A 24,190-nucleotide genomic window follows, 5' to 3' on the forward strand; every position below is an offset into this window, starting at 1 on the left:
GAAACAAGATTAGGAGACCCTTTAGGAGACCCTCAAAAATGATTCCACTTTAATGAAACAAAAATGTATTTTAATTTAGATTTTTTTCTACATCTTGTTTTATTTATGGAAGAGTATTTTTCTTATTACTATCTCTGTATATGCATGTAAAATGTTTTTATCAGAATGCAAATGGTCCACAGTCAAGGGTTAAAGTACCACTATGAGTGAGCTCTAAACACAGAGCAAAGATTATACCCAGAGCACAGTGAAGAGTGGCCCCAAAACTAAAAAAAAAAAAAAAAAAAAAAAAAAAAAGAAAGGAAGAAGTAAAAAGCTTTTTGGGATAGAATGTTACCAACACCACAATCACCACCAAAGTACCACTTTCTATAATAAAAGCAGTGTGGGGAAAGCAGAAAAAACAACTCCCACCGGCCAGGCAAATTCCATCCATTTTTCAATAATTCATGCAAATTAACATTACAAACAACAAAGGTCTATTATGGTTATTTATGCAAACATAAATTTTGTTAGCAGGGGCCGAAGAGATAGCATGGAGGTAAGGCGTTTGCCTTTCATGCAGGAGGTCATCAGTTCGAATCCCGGTGCCCCATATGGTCCCCCGTGCCTGCCAGGAGCAATTTCTGAGCCTGGAGCCAGGAATAACCCCTGAGCACTGCCAGGTGTGACCCAAAACCACAAAAAAAAAAAAAAATTCTGTTAGCAGACAACTAGCAAGAAAACTGGTTCTTTTTACCTTGTGCCCTACATAGCATCACTGCTGGCAATATCCAAATCAGTCTGCAGATAGAGCCATGACACAAGAGCCTCCTCAATACCTGAAAACAGAAAGTACAGAAATAGAGGTTTAGATGCTGACAAATCAAGAAAGTTTCAATATATCCATCATTTCAGGGAATGTTGTAGTTAACCACAGAGAACTTTGGTTTTTTACAAGCTGAACCAAAGGCTATAAATGGAAGAAATAATAGTTTTTTCCAGGAAACAGGAAGGGAACATAATAGTGTGCCTCCTTCATTACAATAAACATAGCAAGTTAAGGCCTTGCTCCAGCGTCCATCATTTTTAAGAACAAGTTCTCACAAAGGATCACTGGAGAAAACAAATAGTCAAAAAAAAAAAAACCACAGAGACAAGAAAAGTTAAAAAGCATCCACATCTAACATAAATGATGTCTACCAATTTAATAATTAATAATGTAAGTTGGGAAGAAATGTGAAATTGCCTAGAAGTTTCTGAGGCAGATTTTTCATGGAATCCTATAGATCTAATACAAACTGTACCTTTTAAGCTCTAGTGATGAGCCTTTCTGCCATTTTCCTTGTTTATTTTTATGTGCCTGAGTAGAATTTTGGACTTTTCACAAAACATGTGGATGTGCATATAATTTTGCAATGTTATAACATGAGGATGAAATGCAAATGGATGAATTCTATCTATAATAGATCACATTTATTTGGTCTGCATGAGGCATACGTTCATTCCTTGAGGTACAGACAAGATATGTAACATTTCTGTAATTTTCCATGTTTTTTGTTTGGTTTGGACAGGAGTGGGGAGAGGTCACATCCAGTGTTGCTCAGACTCCAACTGTTCAATGGACAATGCCAGGGTTGCATGTGCTCCAACATTTGTGTATGTGCAACTAAAACATTTACATGGGGCCAGAGAGAAGTACAGGAGGCACTTGCACACAGCTGACCAGGGTTCAATCCTCAGCATTCTCTGTGGTACCCTGAGTAACACCAGGAGTAATTCCTGAGGGCAGAGTCAGAGTAAACCTTGATTAGCTCAGGATATTCCTCTCTAACACCCCCCCCCAAATGTAAGGAAATGAAAATGTCTGAAAAGTGTTCTCTCTCGCTACTTATTTCTCTCAATTGTTTGCTGCTGGATTCTCACTGAAGGATAAAGTAAAATTCTAAGGATAAAGTAAAATTTCTACATAGAAAGACTCTTACTGATCTTACTCTTACTGATCTCTGTTGTATATTGTTCCCTTGCTTTGATAGTTGGGTTTGTTACTTTCTACGTCCTCTCCATATCAGAAAAAGAAAGTATAAGTGTTTTCCATTTTAATTTTAACACCTACTGTATGAATATTCTTTTTGATGGTTCTGAAATCCCCTGGGCATGTGGGGACAGGCACAAAGCCTTTTCATCAACAGCACTGATGTCTAAGCATAGATATTTCCCAGTTCCTCTTACCTCTCTAGAACTAACAAATACTATTTCTCCTTAGGTGGGAAAAGCTGGTTCTTCCACCTTGCATTCTTCCCATCAAATGTCTGGAAACAAGTCAAGTCTTAGAGCATTTTATATTTTAACTCCAAGCAAGTTAGCCTCCTACTATTTCAAACACTGACTTCAGAAATAAAGACTTTTTGGCATCCTATTTCCACACCATTTTTTGTTTGTTTATTTGTTTGTTTGGGGGGCCACACCCGGTGTCACTCAGTAGTTACTCCTGGCTCTGTACTCAAATCACTCCTCGCTCAGGGGACCATAAGGGATGCCAGGGATCGAACCTGTGCTTGTCTTAGTTCAGCCACATGTAAGGCAAACGCCTTACCACTTGTGCTATCACTCCGGCCCTCCATACCATTTTTTAAATTTTTTTTATGTTTTTTTAATTTTTTCTTTCTCATACATTATTATACACACTCTTTCTGTTTTGTTTTGTTCTTGGGCCACACCCGGCGGTGCTCAGGGGTTACTCCTGGCTGTCTGCTCAGAAATAGCTCCTGGCAGGCACGGGGGACCATATGGGACACCGGGATTCGAACCAACCACCTTTGGTTCTGGATCGGCTGCTTGCAAGGCAAACACTGCTGTGCTATCTCTCCGGGCCCTTATACACACTCTTTCAACGACTATGAGAAAGAATGTAGAATGGATTGACTCTGGCAGTGAAAAATATCTTATTCTTGACATAGAGAAGAAAACAGACACTCAGCAAAACTCAAGATGTGTAAACTGGGAGCCAACAACATTGAAGAAACAAAAATACACTGACTGTAGCTCTGGAGAATTAGTAAAGTGGGTAGTTCCTTTGCCTTGCACATAGCCGACCTGGATTAGATCCCTAGTATCCCCTACGGTTCCTGGAGTCTGCCAAGAGCAGAGCCAGGTGTGGTCCAAAAAATCAAAACCGAAACAAAACAAATAAAAAATAAAACCACACGGGCCAGAGCGATAGCACAGCAGTAGGGCATTTGCCTTTCATGTTGCCAATCCAGGATGGACCTTGTTTTGAACCCCAGAGTCCCTGATGGTCCCCCGAGCCAGGAGCGATTTCTGAGTACATAGTCAGGAGTAACTCCTGAGCATCACAGGGTGTGGCCCCAAAAGCAAAATATAAAATAAATAAATAAATAAATAACCACAGTAATCGAAGCGAAGGGAATTAGAAGGAATGACCTCTTACTAAATATGTACATATTTTATTGTTAAATTATCTTTATTTAAACACTGTGATTACAAATATGATTGTAGTTGTATGATTACAGTCAATATGTATATATTTATTTAGCTGACTTGAAAGCACAAACACCATATGTCTGAGCTATCAATTCCAAACTAATATGGTAGTTTATATAGAGGTACTAAATAATAATTGATAAACATAAGCAATAAATATATAAATGGTAAGCTTTTCACTTGAATTACTATGAGATTTAAGCAGTCAACATACTCAATACAGTATCTATGCTAAATGCGACATATGCTAAATGTCAGTAACTAGTAAGTAGTTTAAAAATTAATCAAATCCTATATGAGAAGTACAATAATGGAAATGGAGATGTTCACTTCCAGTCCTTGTAACAGACCCCTGTTTGACAGAGGGGCCCTTTATCTGAGCCCAGTCGGCAGCGATCCTTTCCGGATGCATCCTTCCCTTTAAAAGTTCCTTTGTTCAATCCTGATTCCTATATGCAGTCACATAGGCTTACAGAAATTATCCTCTCTGCTTCTTTTCCTATTCTTTTAAATTCATAATCTCCTTTGTAAGGTTACTGGGGGGATTAAAATCGTCTAGCCTGTAGTACGCAAGCTTGCAGACCACACCATTTTCCTTTGTTTTGAAATAGGGAATAACAACGGTGTGGTCTTTCCCATAAAAAATGAATATGAAAAAAAAAGCTCCTTGAATTTTTTAATTTTCAAGTTAATTATTTAAAAAAAATAACTCACCAATAACTAAACAAAAATTCTCCTTTTATTTTGAAGCATTCACATGGTCTTTATCAACAACCTATCTGTTTGTTTCTCTTGGGTATCCTAGATTTTACTAACCATAATTTCCCTATCCCATAAAATGGGTTCGCAAAGCAAGGATCCTGCGATAAGACCCAGGAGGAGAAAGGAGAGAGGGAGCACCCCCATCGACTACTCTAACCGCCCCAGTCCTACCCTAGCTGCAGCCCTCACAAAGAATAGAAAGCATTAGAGTTCAACTCCCGGTCCTGCCAGTAAAACACACACACACACACACACACACACACACACACACACACACACACACACACACACACACACACACACACACACACACACCCCAAATCATATCCGACAGTCGCAACAACATGAGCCTCTGCGTAAAAAGCCCCGCGCAATGGACCAGGGCAGACCGGTGAAAAACAGCGTGATCAAGTGAGTCTCTTAACAACCGAGTCTTCAGTGGCAACATCGCTCACCCACGACCCCTCTTTCTGCCTCCCAGCTCACCAGTCTCTGCATCCTGGAGCCTGGGGAGCCAGCGGGTGTCGGGTTGCTCCTGGAAAGCCTGGGGAGACGTCTCCTCTTGCCAGAAGCTCGTAGGTTTCAGACACATGCCAAGCACTGGAGGAAAGCTAACTCATTAGCTTCCTTTCTAATCCCCCCACACACAGGCCCACCCATCTCACTTTAATCCCGCCCACACAGCTCTCAGCAGCCCTTCCTGCCGTTTCCAATTGCGTCTTGTTCGTCTTCAAATAATGTACGCTTTCGTAGGGGAAACTGGGAGAGTAGGAAAATTACTTTTTTGGGTTTGGTTTCTTTTTTTTGTTTTGTTTTGGTTTTTTTGTTTGTTTGTTTGTTTGTTTGTTTTTGGGCCACACCCGGTGACGCTCAGGGGTTACTCGTGGCTATGAGCTCAGAAGTCACTCCTGGCTTGGGGGACCATATGGGACGCCGGGGGATGGAACCCGCAGTCCGTCCAAGGCTAGCGCAGGCAAGGCAGGCACCTTACCTCTAGCGCCACCGCCCGGCCCCTGGTTTCTTTTTAACAATGAAAGGAAATCTGGAGAAGCGGGAGAGGAAGACCTTTCAGCCAGAAGTTCAGTCCTTTAAGAAGGACTGGCATTTTTTTTCCTTTGATGGGAGGCTAGAATAAGATTTTTTGGTTTTGTTTGTTTGTTGGTTTTGTTTTGTGAGTCGGTTCCCCAAAGTGCCGCCTTGTGATGTAAAAATGAAAACAAATGCCTCAAAATAGACATCTTTTAAAAAGGCACACATTTTTAATTGGACTCTAATGCATTCTTCAAAACACTATTTTCTTTACTGTGATAACATCCTTCCACTTGTTTGATGATTTACATTTTAACTAGTCCCAAAGTTCTTGGAGGTGGTGTGGATGTGTGGGGAGAAAATAGATGCATAAAAGATACCGTCTATTCTTTTTCTTTCTTTTTGACCAAGTATTGCTTTAGCTATTCGTGGACATTTATTTCTCCATATGATTTTTGAAGAACGTCATGGGAATTTTTATAGGAATTGAATTAAATCTGTACAATGCTTTGAGAAGTATTGACATTTTAATGATGTTATTCTTCCAAATCTATGTTCAGAGTATATATTTTCATTTCCTTGTGTCTCTTTTATTTCTTGAAGCAGTGTTTTGTAGTTTTCTTTGTATAGGTCCTTCACCTCTTTAGTTACATTGACTCCATGATATTTGAGTTTGTGGGGCACTATGTGGGGTTGGGTTTTTTTTTTTTTTTTTTTGGTTTTTTGGTTTGTTTGTTTTGATGTCCATTTCTTCTTTATCATTATTGGTGTATAAGAAGGCCACTGGTTTTTGCGTGCTAATTTTGTGGCCTGCCATTTTACTATTCTAGTCTATTGTTTCAAAAACAGGGGTCCCAAACTCAATTTACCTGGGGACCGCAGAAGGCAAAGTCGGGGTGAGGAAGGACCGCATAAAGGATTTCACCAAAAAAAAAAAAGTCCTCAAATGTCATTATTAACAGTTTTAATTATTTCTTCTGAACATGAATAGAACATTGAGTGAAGATCATGAGCAGTTCTTCTGAACATGGCATCTTTTGCCTATTCCTTGTTGCCAGAGTCTTGACAGCGCTTCTTCTCACAAATCTGAACCACATTTGGCTTTAGGGAGGAAGCAGTTAAGACCCTCAGTATGGCTTGAAGATGATCATCATTAAGGCTAGACCTGTACTTTGACTTATTGAAGTTCAATGTGGAGAATAACTTTTCAGACAAATATGTGCTCCCAAAAAGGCACATGGTGCGCTTGAACATTCAGGAAAGCTCAGAGAAACTGGAGGGGGGCAATTCTCTCAAAAATTGCCCATGCATATCTGCTTTTCCACTAATCTCCCTGAACTTTGCTTTGAGATCATAGTTGCATTGCAGGTCAATGAGCTCCATTTGAAGCACAGGAGGAGCATCTTGCACATCAAAGGAAAAGAGGTCCACAAAAATTTGGAAAGTGACTCTGTGCTTTTTGAAGTCTGCAAATCTGTGATCAAATTCCTTCTCTAACTTAAAAATAGCATCAACATATTTCTCACCACTGAATGGTGTGCCTGCATCCACAAGTTCCTTGCATGCTGGGAAATGGCAAAGGTTTGTCTGAGAGAGCTGGGATTTCCATAACACAAGTTTTGTGGAGAATGCTCTCACATCATAGGCAGCACTGATAGGCTGCCTCGGGCCTTGTAAAATCTTATTTAGTACATTCAGCTTATATGTGATGTCAACAAAAAAAGCAAAGTCCATGAGTCATTTGTTATCACTCAACTCAGAAACAGCATTCCCATCCTTCTCCATGAAGGCTTTCACTTCTCTCAACTCAAAAAATTTTTTCAGGACATCTTCCCTGCTGAGCCAACATACCTTGGTGAAATAGTGCACATCTCCATATTCTGACTCCATTTTCTCTAAAAAAAAAATCACGGAACCTTCTGTGCTTTAAACCCCTGGATCTGCTTTGGTTGATGCATTTCACAACAACAGACATCACATTGTCACACAGCAGGCATTTACTGCAAGGGCCTACTAATGGACAATGCAGTGAAGAGCAATGGCCTTCTCTACACCCTCCTCTTCAAGTTTTTTTTGAACAAGTGCCACTAGTCCATTTTTCCTCCCTATCATTGATGGTCCTCAATTGGCTATTATTCCAACAAACCTCTTCCATGGCAAACCTGCATTCTCAATGGCATCACACAGATGCCGAAATATCTCATTAGCGGTGGTCTGGCCATGCATTGGAATTATTGTGAGCAGCTCCTCTGTCAATTCAAAATTGCAATCAACACCAGGGACATAAATATGAGCTGCGCAGTATATGTTATATCTGTGCCCTCTTCAAGAGCAACTGAGTATGCATCAAAACATTTGGCTTTCTCACATAGTTGATGATAAATGTCACTTGACATGTCAGAAATGTGCTCTGCCACAGTGTTGGCAGAAAGGCTGATTTTGCTAAACTGACCTTTCTTTTCTGGACAGATAATACTTGCAGCCTGTAACATGCATTTTTTTTAACAAACTCTCCTTCTGTGAATGGTTTCCCTGCCTTAGCAATAACCATGTAAATAGCTTCAACTGATGCAACATTCTCTTTGGTTACTTTCTTGAAGAAATCTTGTTGCCTCATTAGACATTCTTTAAGACTGGCAACCCACTTGGCTCTCTCATTTCCTTGATATTTTGCACATTCCTCAGCATGTTTAGTTGAATAATGGAGTTTCAAGTTGTATTCCTTGTGCACTGCAACTTTCTCTGAGCAAATAAGACATGTGGAAATGCCCCTGTGCTCAACAAAGAAATACTGTGTCTCCCACTTTTCCTGAAATTGTCTGTGCTCACCATCAATCTTTCTCTTCACTGCAGGCTTTGATGAAGTCATGATGAAAGTATGACAAAATCTAATTCTGTAATAAATTTCTCTTCCTTCTATCCCTTAGTCCTCCGATAATGCAAGGGACAGCGGGCAGGAGCAGCGAAAATGACGTCTACACTATGTGCAAAGTATTTGCGATTATTCGCTTACCGAATATTCGCAATAAAAAATCGCATTAGTAAAAAAAATCACAAAAAATCGCATTAAACATTTGCATACCCTGAATGGAACTGCTTGGGGTATGTGAATGTTTAATGCGATTTTTTTCTTACTTGCGATTTTTATTGCAGTTATTCGGTAAGTGAATAATCGTGAATACTGCAATATTTGCAGGCTGGCCACAGGCCACAAAATGTTGTACGGAGGGCCGCAAACAGCCCACGGGCCGCGAGTTTGAGACCCCTGTTCTAGAAGCTTTTTTATGGAGTCTATACAGTATAATGTTATCTAAAAGAGCAACAGCTTAACCTCATCTTTTTCTATGTGGATAACTTCATATTTTCTTCTTGCCTAATTGCTATGGCAAGTACTAAATTTTTGGATAACGGGTTCACATTGAAAACCATTTTTGTGGGTGCCAGAGAGATAATCCCGGCATTCCACATGGTCGCCCGAGCCTGCCAGGAGCAATTTCTGAGCGTAGAGCCAGGAATAACTCCTGAGTGTTGCCGGTGTGACCCCGTTCTCCCACAAAAAGAAGAAAACCACTCTTGTTATCTTGATGCATTTTCTTTCTTTTTTCTTTTTTTAAATTTTATTGAAGAAAAAGATACAAAGAGAGGACAAGGTAAAGTTATAGTGGGAAGGCAATCACTCATAGGAAAAAACATTTTTAAAAACATAACCTATAGGTTAATTCTTGACTCTCATAACCTTATATGTTATACTTACAAGAAAGTAACTGAGGCCTTAGGGCTACTAAAACTTTGTTATGTTTATAAGCTTTTTAAAAAGATTCTGTTTATAAGATGTATACTATATTATGCTGATAGGAAGGAGGCAAGATATGTTTCATCTATTTCTTCTTACAGAGTTTATCTTTTAAATGTGAGCCTCAATTCAAAGTGGTTGCAGTAAATACTTAATTTTAATATTTAAACATCGTGTTTTTATCAACACTTATAAGTTAAATTTGTAAGTGATTATCCCATAAATGTCTATAACAGTTATGTCTCTTTGCTTTTTCAATCATTTTTTCTTTATTTAAACATCTTGATTACAAATATGATTGTGGGGGTCGGCGGTGGCATTAGAGGTAAGGTGCCTGCCTTGCCTGCACTAGCCTTGGATTGATCACGGTTTGATCTCCTTGTGTCCCATATGGTCCCCCAAGCCAGGAGCGACTTCTGAGCGCATAGCCAGGAGTAACCCCTGAAGGTCACCAGGTGTGGCCCAAAAACCAAAAAAAAAAAAAACAATCAAACAAATATGATTGTGATTAGGTTTCAGTCATGTAAAGAACACCCTCCTCCACCAGTGCAACATTCCCACCACCAATGTCCCAAATGTCCCTCCATCCCACCCCACCCCCACCTGTACTCTAGACAGGCTTTCCAGTTCCCTCATTCATTCACATGATTATGGTAGTTCTCAGTGTAATTATTTATATAACTGCACTCACCACTCTTCATGAAGTGAGCTGGAAGTTCCAGCCCTCCTCTTATTGTCTCTAAGGATTGTTGCAAAAATGACTTTTATTTTTTTTTAAAACCCATAGATGAGTGAGACTATTTTGCGTCTCTCTCTCCCTCTGACTTATTTCACTCAGCATGATAGAATCTATGTTCATCCATGTATAGGAAAATTTCATGACTTCATCTCTCCTGACAGCTGCATAATATTCCATTGTGTATATGTACCACAGTTTCTTTAAGCATTCATCTGGGGTTTTTTTGTTTGTTTGTTTGTTTGTTTGGGGGGAGGGGTTTTTTGTTTTGTTTTGTTTTGTTTTTGGGCCACACGCAGTGGTGCTCAGGGTTTCCTCCTGTCTGTCTGCTCAGAAATAGCTCCTGGCAGGCACAAGGGACCATATGGGACACCGGGATTTGAACCAACCACCTTTGGTCCTGAATCGGCTGCTTGCAAGGCAAACACCGCTGTGCTATCTCTCTGGGCCCAGCCATTTGTCTGTTGAAGGGCATCTTGGTTGTTTCCAGAGCCTGGCTATTGTGAATAGTGCTGCAATAAATATAGGTGTGAGGAAGGGATTTTTGTATTGTATTCTTGTGTTCCTAGGGTATATCCCTAGGAGTGGAATAGCTGGGTCGAATGGGAGCTCAATTTTCAGTTTTTGGAGGAATCTCCATATCACTTTCCATAGAGGTTGAACTAGACTGCATTCCCACCAGCAGTGGATAAGATCTCCTTTCTCTCCACATCCCCGCCAGCACTGATTGTTCTCATTCTTTGTGATGTGAGCCAATCTCTGTTGGGTGAGATGGTATCTCATCGTTGTTTTGATTTGCATCTCCCTGATGATCAGTGATGGAGAGCATTTTTTTCATATGCCTTTTGGCAATTTGTATTTCTTTTTTTTATCAAAGTGGCTGTTCATTTCTTCTCCCCATTTTTTGATAGGATTAGATTTTTTTTTCTTCTAAAGTTCTGTCAGTGCCTTGTATATTTTGGAGATTAGCCCCTTATCTGATGGGTATTGGGTAAATAGTTTCTCCTACACGGTTGGTGGCTCTTGTATCCTGGGCACTATTTCTTTTGAGGTGCAGAAGCTTCTCAGCTTAATGTATTCCCATCTGTTTATGCCTGCTTCCACTTCTTTGGAGAGTGCAGTTTCCTCCTGGAAGATGCCTTTAGTCTCAATGTCATGGAGTGTTTTATGTACACGTTGTTCTATATACCTTATGGTATCAGGTCTGATATCTAGATCTTTAATCCATTTGGATTTTATCTTTATACATGATGTTAACTGGGAGTCTATGTTCGCTTTTTTACAAGTGACTAACCAGTTCTGCCAGCACCACTTGTTGAAGAGGTTTTCCCTGCTCTACCTAGAATTTCTTGCTCCTTTGTAAAAGATTAGGTGATTGTATGTCTGGGGAACATTGTCTGAGAACTCAAGCCTATTCCACTGATCTGAGGGTCGGTCTTTATTCCAATACCATGCTGTTTTGATAACTATTGCTTTGTAGTACAGTTTAAAGTTGGGGAAAGTAATGCCTCCCATACTCCTTTTCCCTAGGAGTGCTTTAGCTATTCGAGGGTGTTTATTGTTCCAGATGAACTTCATACGTGTTTGATCCACTTCTTTGAAGAATGTCATGGGTATTTTTAAGGGGATCACATTAAATCTGTATAATGCTTTGGGGAGTATTGCCATTTTAATGATATTAATCCTGCCAATCCATGAGCAGGGTATGTGTTTCCATTTCCGTGTGTCCTCTCCTATTTCTTGGAGTAGGGCTTTATAGTTTTCTTTGTATAGGTCCTTTACATCTTTGGCCAAGTTGACTCCAAAATATTTGAGTTTCTGTGGCACTATTGTGAATGGGATTGCCTTCTTTTTTTTTTTTTTTGGTTTTTGGGTCACACCCGGTGGTGCTCAGCGGTTACTCCTGGCTGTCTGCTCAGAAATAGCTCCTGGCAGGCACAGGGGACCATATGGGACACCGGGATTTGAACCAACCACCTTTGGTCCAGGATCGGCTGCTTGCAAGGCAAATGCCGCTGTGCTATCTCTCCGGGCCCAGGATTGCCTTCTTGACGTCCATCTCTTCCCTATCATTATTGGTGTATAAAAAAGTCATTGATTTCTGTGTGTTAATTTTGTAGCCTGACACATTGCTGTATGAGTCTATTGTTTCTAGAAGCTTTTTGGTAGAGTCTTTAGGGTTTTCTAAGTAGAGTATTATGTCATATGCAAATACTGAGAGCTTGACTTCTTCCTTTCCTATCTGGATTCCCTTAATATCTTTTTCTTGCCTGATCGCTATAGCAAGCACTTCCAGTACTATGTTGAAGAGGAGAGGTGAGAGCGAACAGCCTTGTCTTGTACCAAAATTTAGAGGAAAGGCTTTTAGTTTTTTTCCTTTGAGGATAAAATTTGCTATTGGCTTATAGTAGATGGCTTTAATTAGATTGAGAAAGGTTCCTTTCATTCCCATCTTGCTGAGAATTTTGATCAAGAATGTTGGACATTATCAAATGCTTTCTCTGCGTCTATTGATATGATCATGTGATTTTTATTTTTATTATTGTTGATGTTGTGTATGGTGTTGATAGATTTATGGATGTTAAACCATCCTTGCATTCCTGGGATAAAACCTACTTGGTTGTAGTGTATAATTTTCTTGATGATGGATTGGATACTATTTGCCAGGATTTTGTTGAAGATCTTTGCATCTGCATTCATCAGGGATATTGGTCTGTAATTTTCTTTTTTGGCAGCATCTCTGTCTGGTTTTGGTATCAAGGTGATGTTGGTTTTATAAAAGCTGTTTGGGAATGTTCCCGTTTTTTCAATTTCATGGAAGAGCCTGGCTAGGATTGGTAGTAGCTCCTCTTAAAAGGTTTGAAAGAATTCATTAGTAAATCATCTGGGACTGGGCTTTTCTTTTTGGGCAGATGTTTGATTACAGTTTTAATTTCATCAATAGTGATGGGGGTTTTTTAGATATGCTACATCCTCCTTACTTAACCGTGGAAGGTTATAAGTGTCCAAGAATTTATCCATTTCTTCCAGGTTCTCATGTTTAGTAGCATAAAGTTTCTCAAAATAGTCTCTGATTACCCTTTGGATCTCTGCAATATCTGTTGTGATCTCCCCCTTTTCATTTCTAATACGGGTTATCAGGTTTCTCTCTCTCTTTCTTTGTGAGTTTTGCCAATGGTCTATCAATCTTGTTATTTTTTCAAAGAACCAACTTCTGCTTTTGTTGATCTTTCAGATTGTTTTTTGGGTTTCCACTTCATTGATTTCTGATCTCAGCTTTGTTATTTCCTTCTGTCTCCCTATTTTTGGGTCTTTTTATTGAGCACTTTCTAATTCTATGAGTTGCTTCATTAAGCTATTCAGTATACCCCTTTTTCCTTCCTGATGTGTGCTTGCAAAGCTATAAATTTTCCTCTCAGGACCACTTTAGCTGTGTCCCATAAATTCTGGCAGTTTGTGTCTTCATTATCATTTGTTTCCAGGAAAGTTTTTATTTCCTCTTTGATTTCATCTCGGACCCCTTTTTGTTCAGTAGCAGGGTGTTTAATTTCCAAATGTTAAAGTTTTTCTTCTGTGTGCCTTTGTAGTTCACATCAAATTTCAGAGCCTGTGATCAGCAAAAGTAGCCTGCAAGATTTCTATCCTCTTGATTTTATGAAGGTATGTTTTATGTGTCAGCATGTAGTCTATCCTGGAGAATGACCCATGTACATTGGAGAAGAATGTGTATCCAGGTTTTTTGGAGTGGAGTGTCCTATATGTATCTACTAGTCCTCTTTCTTCCATTACTCTTTTCAGGGCTAGTATGTTTTTGTTGGGTTTCAGTCTGGTTGACCTATCAAGTGTTGACAGGGCCATGTTGAGGTCTCCCACAATTATTGTGTTATTATTGATTTCTTTTTTCAGATTTGTCAGTAATTGTATTAGATAATTTGCTGGTCTCTCTTTGGGTACATATATGTTTAATAGTCTGATTTCTTCCTGTTGCACATATCCCTTGATTAGTACATAGTGTCCATCTTTGTCCCTTACAACTTTTCTGAGTATAAAGTTGGTGTCATCAGATATTAATTTGTCCACCCCAGCTTTTTTAATGGTGTTGTTTGATTGGATGATTTTCCTCCAGCCTTTGATTTTGAGTATGTTTAGTTCTGACTATTCAGGTGTGTTTCTTGTAGGCAGCAAAAGGTTGGATTCATCTTTTTGACCCATTTTGCCACTCTGTGTCTTTTAGTTGGTGAATTTTGTCCATTGACATTGAGGGAGATGATTGTCATAGGATTTAATGTCATCTTTGTAGATAAGTTTGCTGTGTTTGTTGGTTTCTCTTGTCTTAAAGTAGACCTTTCAGTTTTTCCTTTAAGGCTGGTTTTTCATCTGTGAAGTTTCTGAGCTGTTGTTTATCTATGAAACTATGTATCTTTCCTTCAAATCTGAACGTGAGTTGGGCTGGGTGCAGTATTCTCAGTGAGGCAGCATTTCATTCAGTCGTGTCACAATATCTCACCACTGTCTTCTAGCCTTGAGAGTTTCTTGTGACATGTCTGCTGTAAGTCTTTGGGATGCTCCTTTGAATGTAATTTCCTTTTTTGATCTTTCTGCTTTCAGTATTTGTGGGATTTGTCATCGTAATGAGGATATGTCTTAGGGTGTTTTTCTTTTGGACTCTTTTAGCTGGTACTCTTCGGGCAAGCAGGATTTGATTGCATGTGGTCTTTAACTTTGGGAGTATCTCTTTGATGATGTCTTTGGCAGTTGATTCTTCCTGGAGATCTCCTCTCTGGGCCTCTGGGACTCCAATGATTCTTATGTTGTTTCTGTTAAGTTTATCAAAGACTTCTATTTTCATCTGTTCACATTCTTTGAGTACTTTTTCCATTGCCTGATCGTTTATTTTTAAGGTTATTTTCCAATTTCTTCTGCTGTGTTGAGTTTTTCTGCATCTCATCTGCCAGCACGCCAATTCTGTCCTCAGCTGCTGTTACCCTGCTGACGAGGCCATCCACTGAGGTTTGCAGTTGAGCTACCGTGTTATTTCAGTTTGGAGTTTTCTGATTTCTGTCTTTGTGTTCTGTTCAGATCGATCTATGCTTTCCTTGAGTTCTACAAACATCTTCCTTATTTCTATTCTAAACTCCTATCTGAGAGGTTAATCAGATGGTTGGAATTTTTTAGGTCATCCACACTATCGTCTTCTTTCTCTATGCATGGTGTTTCCCTGCGGGTTTCCCCATTGTCACGCTTGTAGTGTGGTTTTTTCCTGCGTGTTGTGGTGGAGTTCATTGGTTAGAAAGAGTGTGCGGCCACAAAGCAAAGCAGAGCGGCCGTGCTCTTCTGGAGCCTTTGGAAGAGCTATTTTTCTGGGCCCTTTCGGCCCACTCCCAAGAATTTTAGGAGACAGGACAGTGGAAAAACATGCACAGGCAACACTTACAGTTTCTCACTCTTGATACATTTTCTAATACATTTGTAGCAGTACATTGGTACATGGCTCTTGCACTCAGTAATCCGGAATGTGCAAATGCATTTTTATTCTAAAGTACAAAATAAATTATCTGTAGGCATGGATAATGACAGCAGTAACCATTATATGTTGCCAACTGAAACCAGTAAACTGATGATTACTGTGATTTTCTTAAGCATCAGCCAGCCTTTTATTCAGCTTTTTACCTTCAACTGACTTTTTTGAAGTTATAGGTGAGAAGCACTTATTTGAGCTTCCTCTCACAGTTCATTAATAATGAAAAAGCACTATACTAAGAAGAATAAGAACCTAAGAACCTGCCACCTCCTTTACCTCCTCTCATCCCAGCCATACCAACCATCCCAGGGTCCTTTCCTTCTTAGGAATTTCAATGACTACAACTTCTGCTGTCGTTAACAGAGAGGCGACTCCAGCAGCATCTAACAATGCAGGTCTTACAACCTTTTTTGGATCAATGATTCCTTTTTCCACCAAATTCACAAAGTCTCTAACCATAGCATCATAACCAACATCTGAGGAACTCTGCAAAATATTCTCAACTATCAATGATCTTTCAACACCTGCATTCTTTTTTTTCTTTCTTTTTATTAATATCTTTATTTAAACACCTTGATTACAAATATGATTGTAGTTGAGTTTCAGTCATGTAAAGAATACCCCCCTTCACCAGTGCAACACCCCCACCACCAATGTCCCAAATATCCCTCCTCCCCACCCCACCTCCACCTGTACTCTAGACAGGCTTTCCAGTTCCCTCACTCTTTCATATTGTTATGATAGTTCAGTGTAGTAATTTCTCTAACTGCACTCACCACACTTTGTGGTGAGCTTCATGTCATGAGCTGGACCTTCCAGCCCTCCTCTCTTTGTCTCTGAGAATTATTGCAAAAATGTCTTTTATTTTTCTTAAAACTCATAATGAGGGAGACTATTCTGTGTCTATCTCTCTCCCTCTGACTTATTTCACTCAGCATGATAGATTCCATGTACATCCATGTACAGGAAAATTTCATGACTTCATCTCTCCTAACAGCTGCATAATACTCCATTGTGTATATGTACCACAGTTTCTTTAGCCATTCATCTGTTGAAGAACATCTTGGTTGTTTCCAGAGTCTGGCTATTGTAAATAGCACTGCAATGAATATAGGTGTAAGTAAGGGATTTTTGTATTATATCTTTGTGTTCCTAGGGTATATCCCTAGGAGTGGTATAGCTGGATCATATGGGAGTTCAATTTCTAGGTTTTGGAAGAATTTCCATATTGCTTTCCATAAAGGCTGGACTAGACGACATTCCCACCAGCAGTAAAAAAGAGTTCCTTTCTCTCCACATCCCCGCCAGCAACTCCTGCATTCTTAGCAATGGTCATTGCAGGAATCTTGAGTGTTGGGGGGTCCCTCCTGGATGGGGTCCCAAGCTTTCCCCGTCCTTCCCTCAGCTCTAGGGTGGGAAGGGCACAGGGTGTAGGGCGGGCAGATCCTGGCTTCCGGCTCTCTCTTGATCCTCTCTTGAGCTGGAGGCTAGCTCTAGCTGGCATGGGGTTGGGGGAGACCCCATGTGGAAGGCCTTCTCCCTAACTTGGGTGTGCTGGAAGCCTTGATAGGCCCCCAGCCTTCCCCTCTTCTGCCCCCGGCCTCCAGGCCTTCTGGGGTGGCAGCCCAGGCGGCCAGAAATGGTTGGTCGTACTTGGGGTGTGCTGAGATTTGCTCGGTTGCGCTAAGTTTGTCACTGGCAATTTCTGACCACTCTGCATATGGGAAACCACTTAGGGGTGCTAGCCCCCGCGCGCACTGCTTGTATTAAGAGTATTCCTTATCTTTATATTATGTTTTGCGTATCCAGAATGTCCGTTTTGTATTCTGCCCTTTCCCAACCCTTCAAAGCTCATTTTTACTCCTTAACCCTCTCACCCGCCCCAAACATCACTAACCCACATTACTCTTTTTAACTTCAGTATTGCACAACAATCCTAATCACAGACTAAAGCCAGGCATTGTGTGTAACAACCCGGAACTGTTTCAAAAGACATAAAATGGACACGTATGTCTTTAGAATATTTTGTGTTTTTCCTGACAACTATAAGTCTTACTAAATATTCTCTTCTACAGTGACGATTCTAACCACTTTTTATCTTCTCTTTATGAGCTGTTCAACAAGGAATTTTGGTGAAAGAGTCCCCCAGTTTAATCCTTATGATTGAACCATGTCATGGGGATTATTGGACTTGTTCTTATGTCCCCCATATGCACCAATAACGCCACATGGCATTGCTCCTTTTTTTTGCATAGGCACATTAAAATGAGAAAATACTATACATACAAATACGATCCTATATAATAGAGATTGGAATACACAAATTTTGTAGTGCAAAGGGACCTTACACCCTGAACATTGACATAATGACCTGGCACAGGCCTCAGAAGAATGGGCATTTTCCATTCACCCCTGAACCAGGGAAGTCATCAAGGAAACATCCAGGTTTGTCTATAACATCACCTGGAAGCAATCCTCTACCACAGAAGACCCTACCACTGCTCAGACATCGACCTGCTCAACAGAGACTTCCCTTAACACTGAGAAGACTCAACAACAATGACCTACTTACAGGACAGGGCTTCCTGCTTTGCCCTTTAATGGTGAGGTGAAACGAGAGGATGCTCCTCATCCTGACTTCAATGTAGGATATGCAGATTCCAGGATCTTTAATACAGAAACATGATACCAACAACAGAGACTGTGAAAAGTGTGTTGGCACTATGGATAATGTCTTGGATTGGACGATCTAACTTGCCTGGAGCCTAGAGTTGGCCTTATGCCAGGAAACTTCAGGGGTAGGGTCTCTCTGTATTTAGGCCAAGGTTATTCCTTTCCATGCCTCTCATATTTTGGTGGGCCTATCCAAACAATTGCCACTCTAACACCGTTTTTTACTGTGCTCCTTTGACTCTAATCCTTAAAAAAAACCACTAAAAATTTGAGGTTAACTTAAGCTAATATGCATGTACATAGAAATGTAAAAAATACTATGCCTCTAATGTTTATGGAGTTATGTAAGTTTTATGGCTTTAGATTGCCTTGTGTGCTGTTAAGAAATATTATAATGTGCTACAATTTGGGGACTTGAGGGACAAAGTAATTGTACATGGATCTTGTCTTATTTATCTTAATGTTCTTTGGCTGAAAGTTCAAAGTTAAGATATCAGCAAGGGGACTTCTTCTGAGAATTGTTATGGGTGACTGCCCTTCCACTGTAACTTTTTTTTTTAATCTTTATTTAAACACCGTGATTACAAACATGATTATAGTTGTATGATTACAGTCCTGTAAAGAACACCCCCCTTCACCGGTGCAACATTCCCACCACCAATTTCCCAGATCTCCCTCTTCCCCACCCCCCTACACCTGTACTCGAGACAGGCTTTCTACTTCCCTCATTCATTCACATTGTTATGATAGTTTTCAGTGTAGTCATCTCTGCAACTGCACTCATCACTCTATGTGATGAGCTTCATGTCCTGAGCTGCACCTACCTTCCCTCATCTCTCTTGTCTCTGAGATACTGTTAAAAATGTCCTTCATTTTTCCTAAAGCCCATAAATGAGTGAAACCATTCTACGTCTTTCTCTCTCCCTCTGACTTACTTCACTCAGCATAATAGATTCCATGTACATCCATGTATAGGAAAATTTCATGACTTCATCTCTCCTGATGGCTGCATAGTATTCCATTGTGTATATGTACCACAGTTTCTTCAGCCACTCATCTGTTGAAGGGCATCTTGGTTGTTTCCAGAGTCTGGCTATTGTAAATAGTGCTGCCATGAATATAGGAGTAAGGAAGGGATTTTTGTATTGTATTTTTGTGTTCCTTGGGTATATTCCTAGGAGTGGTATAGCTGGATCATATGGAAGCTCAATTTCCAGTTTGTGAAGGAATCTCCATATCGCTTTCCATAAAGGTTGTACTAGACGGCATTCCCACCAGCAGTGAAAAAGAGTTCCTTTCTCTCCACATCCCCGCCAGCACTGCCTGTTTTCCTTTTTTGTGATGTGTGCCAATCTCAGTGGCGTGAGGTGGTACCTAATAGTAGTTTTGATTTGCATCTCCCTGACGATTAGTGATGTTGAACATCTTTTCATGTGCCTTTTGGCCATTTGCCTTTCTTCTTTTTCAAAGTGTCTGTTCATTTCTTCTCCCCATTTTTTGATGGGGTTAGTTGTTTTTTTCTTGTATAGTTCTGTCAGTACCTTGTAAATTTTGGCTATTAGCCCTTTATCTGATGAGTATTGGGTGAATAATTTCTCCCACTCAGTGGGTGGCCTTTGTATTCTGGGCACTATTTCCTTTGAGATGCAGAAGCTTCTCAGCTTAATATAGTCCCATCTGTTTATCTCTGCTTCCACTTGCTTGGAAAGTGCTGTCTCCTCCTTAAAGATGCCTTTAGTCTCAATGTCCTGGAGTGTTTCACCTACATGTTGTTCTATATACTTCCACTGTAACTTTACCTTGTCCTCTTTCTTTGCATCTTTGTTCCCATAATTAAAAAAAAATTTTAAAAAATAATGTCTATTCCTATTTTTTTTATCTTCATTGGCAGGTGTGAGTGAGTCCAAGGCCAGAATGCACTGAAGCAGAGCACACTCCCCTCCCAGAACAGTCCCTTCTTCCACAGCAGCTCGCATTATATATGTCAACACTGCAATGCACAAAAGTCTATAGATAAATATGATGTAGAAAAATAAACCTAATATAATCTTTTGCAAATCTAAATGTATGAGGACTTATAAAATAAGACATTAAGGTAGATAATTATATTAAGTTATAGATGACTTCTATTTTATTATTTGATTAATATATGTATTTTAGACAATTAATATAATTCCTAATAGAAATAATCAGTGTCTAGTATTTTAAAAATTAATCTATTATGAATTTCTGAAAACATAGACAATTAACCAGAACTTACATGAAGGTGTAGATATCAAACATCACTGAGGAAAACAGAAAAGCTGACAAATAAATGTATTCAGACAGAATCTCATACTTTCTAGTAATGAGAGACAATAAAACATAAATCAAAGCATGCAGTCTATTGGTGATAGAGAGAGGTATCTTGATATGGTGGATGAGTAGATATTCTAGTATTAACATAATATTAACCACAGATTAGTGAACTAGATTACATAATCCAAAATATGTTTACATTTCTTGTTTTTGTTTGGTTTTTGGTTTTTGGGTCATACCCGGTGACTCTCAGGGGTTACTCTTGGCTATGCACTCAGAATTTGATCCTGGCTTGGGGACGATAAGGGACTCTGGGGATCAAACTGCCATCTGTCCTGGGTCAGCCGCATGCAAGGCAAATGAGCTACCACTCCTCCACTGCTCTGGCCCAGTGTTTGCATTTATTTCTAAATTAATAGTTGCTGTTACCAAATACATCATTTATTAATGATGGTTTGAATCTTATATTTGAAACACATATAATGACAGCAAAAGCCATATATCTCTTACCTGTTTGTGGGAAGAGAATGGCTCATTAAAGTTCCTCCAGCAGCTAATGTCAACTGTGACGTTAGCCAAAAAGCTAGCCCTAAAGCTAGGTCTCAGCTCTAGCTTTAAGCACCTTCTCTGACTTAGTGTCACAAGGATGTTTGGGTGTTTATGTGCATAAACTAAAACAGCCCAATCCTCCCTCTTGTGGCAGGACATTGTAAGAACAAACAATGAATTTTAAAAAGTGGAAGATCTTATTTTAAAAATATTTATTTTATTAAAGCATTGAAATTTACGTTATATATAGTTGAGTTTTAGGCAAATAACGCTTCCAGCGCCAATCCCACTAGTGTCTACTTCCCTCAATCAATGTTTCCAAGTTCCTCCCATTATTCTCCCTCCAAATTCCCTCTGCCTTTTCCTGCCATTTGACAGACATTATTTTCTTTCTCCTTTTTATTTAAATAATTTTTATTGTGACCAAAGTGAATTACGAATCTTTCAGAGTAATATTTAATGTACGTAGTGACAATGAATCAGGGGCGTTCCCACCACCAGTGTTGTCCTCTCTGCACCTCTGTTCCCAACATGCATCCCATATTCCAGGGGTAGCAAACAAGTTTGACACAAAGAGCCAAAATTTTAAACTGTGAGAATCAGAGAACCACACCATGCTGTGACCTGCCAAAACAGACAAACACTCACACAGAAGCATATAATTTTAACAATAATATATTAAACACATATTGCATTTTGCCATTTTGAGTGAGGGTAAAAATCCTGTTTGCCACCCCTGCCAGAAACGCTAGTGTAACTGGTCCCTGCTGTGTATAGCATGTTGTATATTGAGTATTGATTCTGTTGTCATTGACTTTGAATTTGGTGCTTAAGTTTGATCAATTTTTATTTCCATTAAATGTTCATATGACTATTTGGTCCTGGTACCATCCATTTCCCCCCATAAATTTATGAGGCAAAACAAGATGATTCAAGTTATGTGGTTCTATTGGGGAAAAAAGAAAAAAGAAAAAAACTGGGAGGAGTCTATAAATATCAATTTAAAAAAAGAAAGAGAATAAAGAAGAAAAACATAAAAAAACCCAGCAACCATAAAAAAGCACAACAGCAACAACAACAACAACAAAAAAAACAAGCAAATAACCATGAGAATAAAAAAATAAAGAGGGGCCAGGCGGTGGCGCTGGAGGTAAGGTGCCTGCCTTACCTGCGCTAGCCTAGGAGACGGACCGCGGTTCGATCCCCCGGCGTCCCATATGGTCCCCCAAGCCAGGAGTGACTTCTGAGCGCATAGCCAGGAGTAACCCCTGAGCGTTACCGGGTGTGGCCCAAAAACCAAAAAAAAAAAAAAAAAAAAATAAAGAAAATTAAAAAAATAAAAGGGGGGCTGGAGAGATAGCATGGAGGCAAGGTGTTTGTCTTTCATGCAGAAGGTTGGTGGTTCAAATCCCGGCATCCCAGGAGTGATTTCTGAGCATAGAGCCAGGAGAAACCCCTGAGCACTGACGGGTGTGACCCAAAAACAATAAATAAATAAATAAATAAATAAATAAATAAATAAATAAATAAAAGGAAGGAGGCCTGGTGTAGTAAGGTTTTGTGCTTCTTTTTTGGGGGGTGGCTCACACCTGGCAGTGCTCAGGGATTACTCCTGGCTCTATGCTCAGAAATCGCTCCTAACAGGCTCAGGGGACCATATGGGATGCCGGGATTCGAACCACCAACCTTCTGCATGTAAGGCAAATGCTTTACCTCCATGCTATCTCTCTGCCCTCCCCCCACTTTTTTTTTCTCAAAGGTACAATAAGTATTCGGGAAATTAAAAAGGAAATTCCCTTGGCCTAAGAGATACAGGGTTTCTCCACTGTTGAAGCATACTGTCATGGGAACAACTACAGGCTCTGGACATGCTCTTTTCACCCCCAATGTCTTTTTATGGTGCCAGGAAACTTTCCACTCAGTTGTGGATTATAAAATCAGGCCTCTGTAATTAGAGGTCTTGGTACATGCACAGGTCATAGTACAAAGTCTAGGATACAGTCTTTCTTTGTGCTTCTAGAAGTTCTGTTCCATCACTGTTGTTGTAATCAGTCAATTAGTGGTCTTGGGTTTTGCACAGATCCAAGGATGAAGCCTAGGACAGAGTCTTTCATTATGGTTCCAGAACTTCTGCTCAATTGCAGTTGTCAAATTCAGACCTCTGGAATTAGATATCTTGGTTATTGTACAAATCTCAGGCCAATATCTAGGTGAGGGTCTTTCTTATTGGTTCCAGAATAAGTTCTGTCCAGTCCTGGTTATCAAAGTTAAGTCTGTCTTCTATAGTTAACGATATTGTTTTTGCACAGATCAAAGGACATTGCCAACTCAGAAAATGGTGGTTAGAATCCCAGCATCCCATATGTTCCCAAGAGCCTTTCAGGAGCGATTTTGAGTGCAGAGTCAGGAGTAACCCCTGAGCACCACCGGGTGTGACTCAAAAACCAAAAAAAAAAATTTTTTTTTCTACCTTATAAACATTTTTCAAAGCTTCTGACTTAAACTCCATTTGCACGAATGCCCCTTTGTATATAACATAAAGTAAGTGTCTCATTACTATGTTTCTGATGTTGGGTGTCTTTATTTTCTACACAACTGAAAACAAACTCTCCCTCATTTTTTCTACAAATTCTAGGCTCAAGTCCACTAATCACTTAGGCAAGGGTCCTCAAACTTTTTAAACAGGGGGCCAGTTTAAACAGGGGGCCAGTTTTTAAACAGGGGCCCCTCAGACCATTGGAGGGTCTGTCTGACTATAGTAAAAACAAAACCTATGAACGAATTCTTATGCACACTGCATATATCTTATTTTGCAATGAAGAAACAAAACAGATACAAATACAATATGTGGCCCGAGGGCCATAGTTTGAGGACCACTGAGGGATACTGTTCATCTCTTTTCTGTAGTAATAGGGAGTCCTAAGTAAGAGTGTGGGTTTAATTTGAATAGAGGGGCTTTAAGGTTTCAGTCAAGAGAGATCGAATGGTATTAAAATAAGTAGATTCCAAAAAGGGCTTCTGTCGTGACTGGCACACGCCGGGCAGCTCGGTTGCTCTGCATGCGGAATCGACATCAAGAGATTTCAGAAGCATAATTTTTGAGCCCCTGGGCAGCTGGTGATCGTTGGTCCCGGCGCCCTGAAAAAAATAAATAAATAAATAAAATAAGTAGATTCCATGGACATGTCAATAAAAAAATGTCTTAAGAACTGTCTTTGAAGAGTCTCACCCTGAAAAGTAATCAGAGAGATTAGTGAACAGCCATAGAGATCACTCTGTCAGAGATAGAAGTAGAACTGGAGACATCATTGAAGCTCTTCACCTCATTACTGATAGAATGGAACAC

General features: G+C 39.8%; 1 protein-coding gene and 1 non-coding gene across 3 annotated transcripts in view; one reads left to right on the forward strand and one right to left on the reverse strand.

The window, feature by feature from the left end:
• The window catches only part of CD200 (CD200 molecule), a 28,301-nt gene extending 23,512 nt beyond the window's left edge, over nucleotides 1-4,789 (reverse strand). For both annotated transcript variants that reach the window (XM_049785805.1, XM_049785804.1), the window contains exons 1-2: nucleotides 4,732-4,789; nucleotides 740-821 (exon numbers count right to left, since the gene is read on the reverse strand). In XM_049785805.1, coding sequence (XP_049641762.1) covers nucleotides 740-821; nucleotides 4,732-4,743 — 94 coding nt within the window. In that variant the 5' untranslated portion in view covers nucleotides 4,744-4,789. The remainder of the gene's footprint in view (nucleotides 1-739; nucleotides 822-4,731) is intronic.
• Nucleotides 4,790-23,851: 19,062 nt separating this feature from the next.
• LOC126026432 (U11 spliceosomal RNA) lies at nucleotides 23,852-23,985 on the forward strand. The gene has a single exon (XR_007501705.1). It is a non-coding gene; the product is annotated as a U11 spliceosomal RNA (small nuclear RNA).
• The last annotated feature ends 205 nt before the right edge of the window (nucleotides 23,986-24,190 follow it).

This window comes from Suncus etruscus, chromosome 13, assembly GCF_024139225.1.
Source record: "Suncus etruscus isolate mSunEtr1 chromosome 13, mSunEtr1.pri.cur, whole genome shotgun sequence".
In the NCBI taxonomy this organism is placed as follows: Eukaryota; Metazoa; Chordata; class Mammalia; order Eulipotyphla; family Soricidae; genus Suncus; species Suncus etruscus.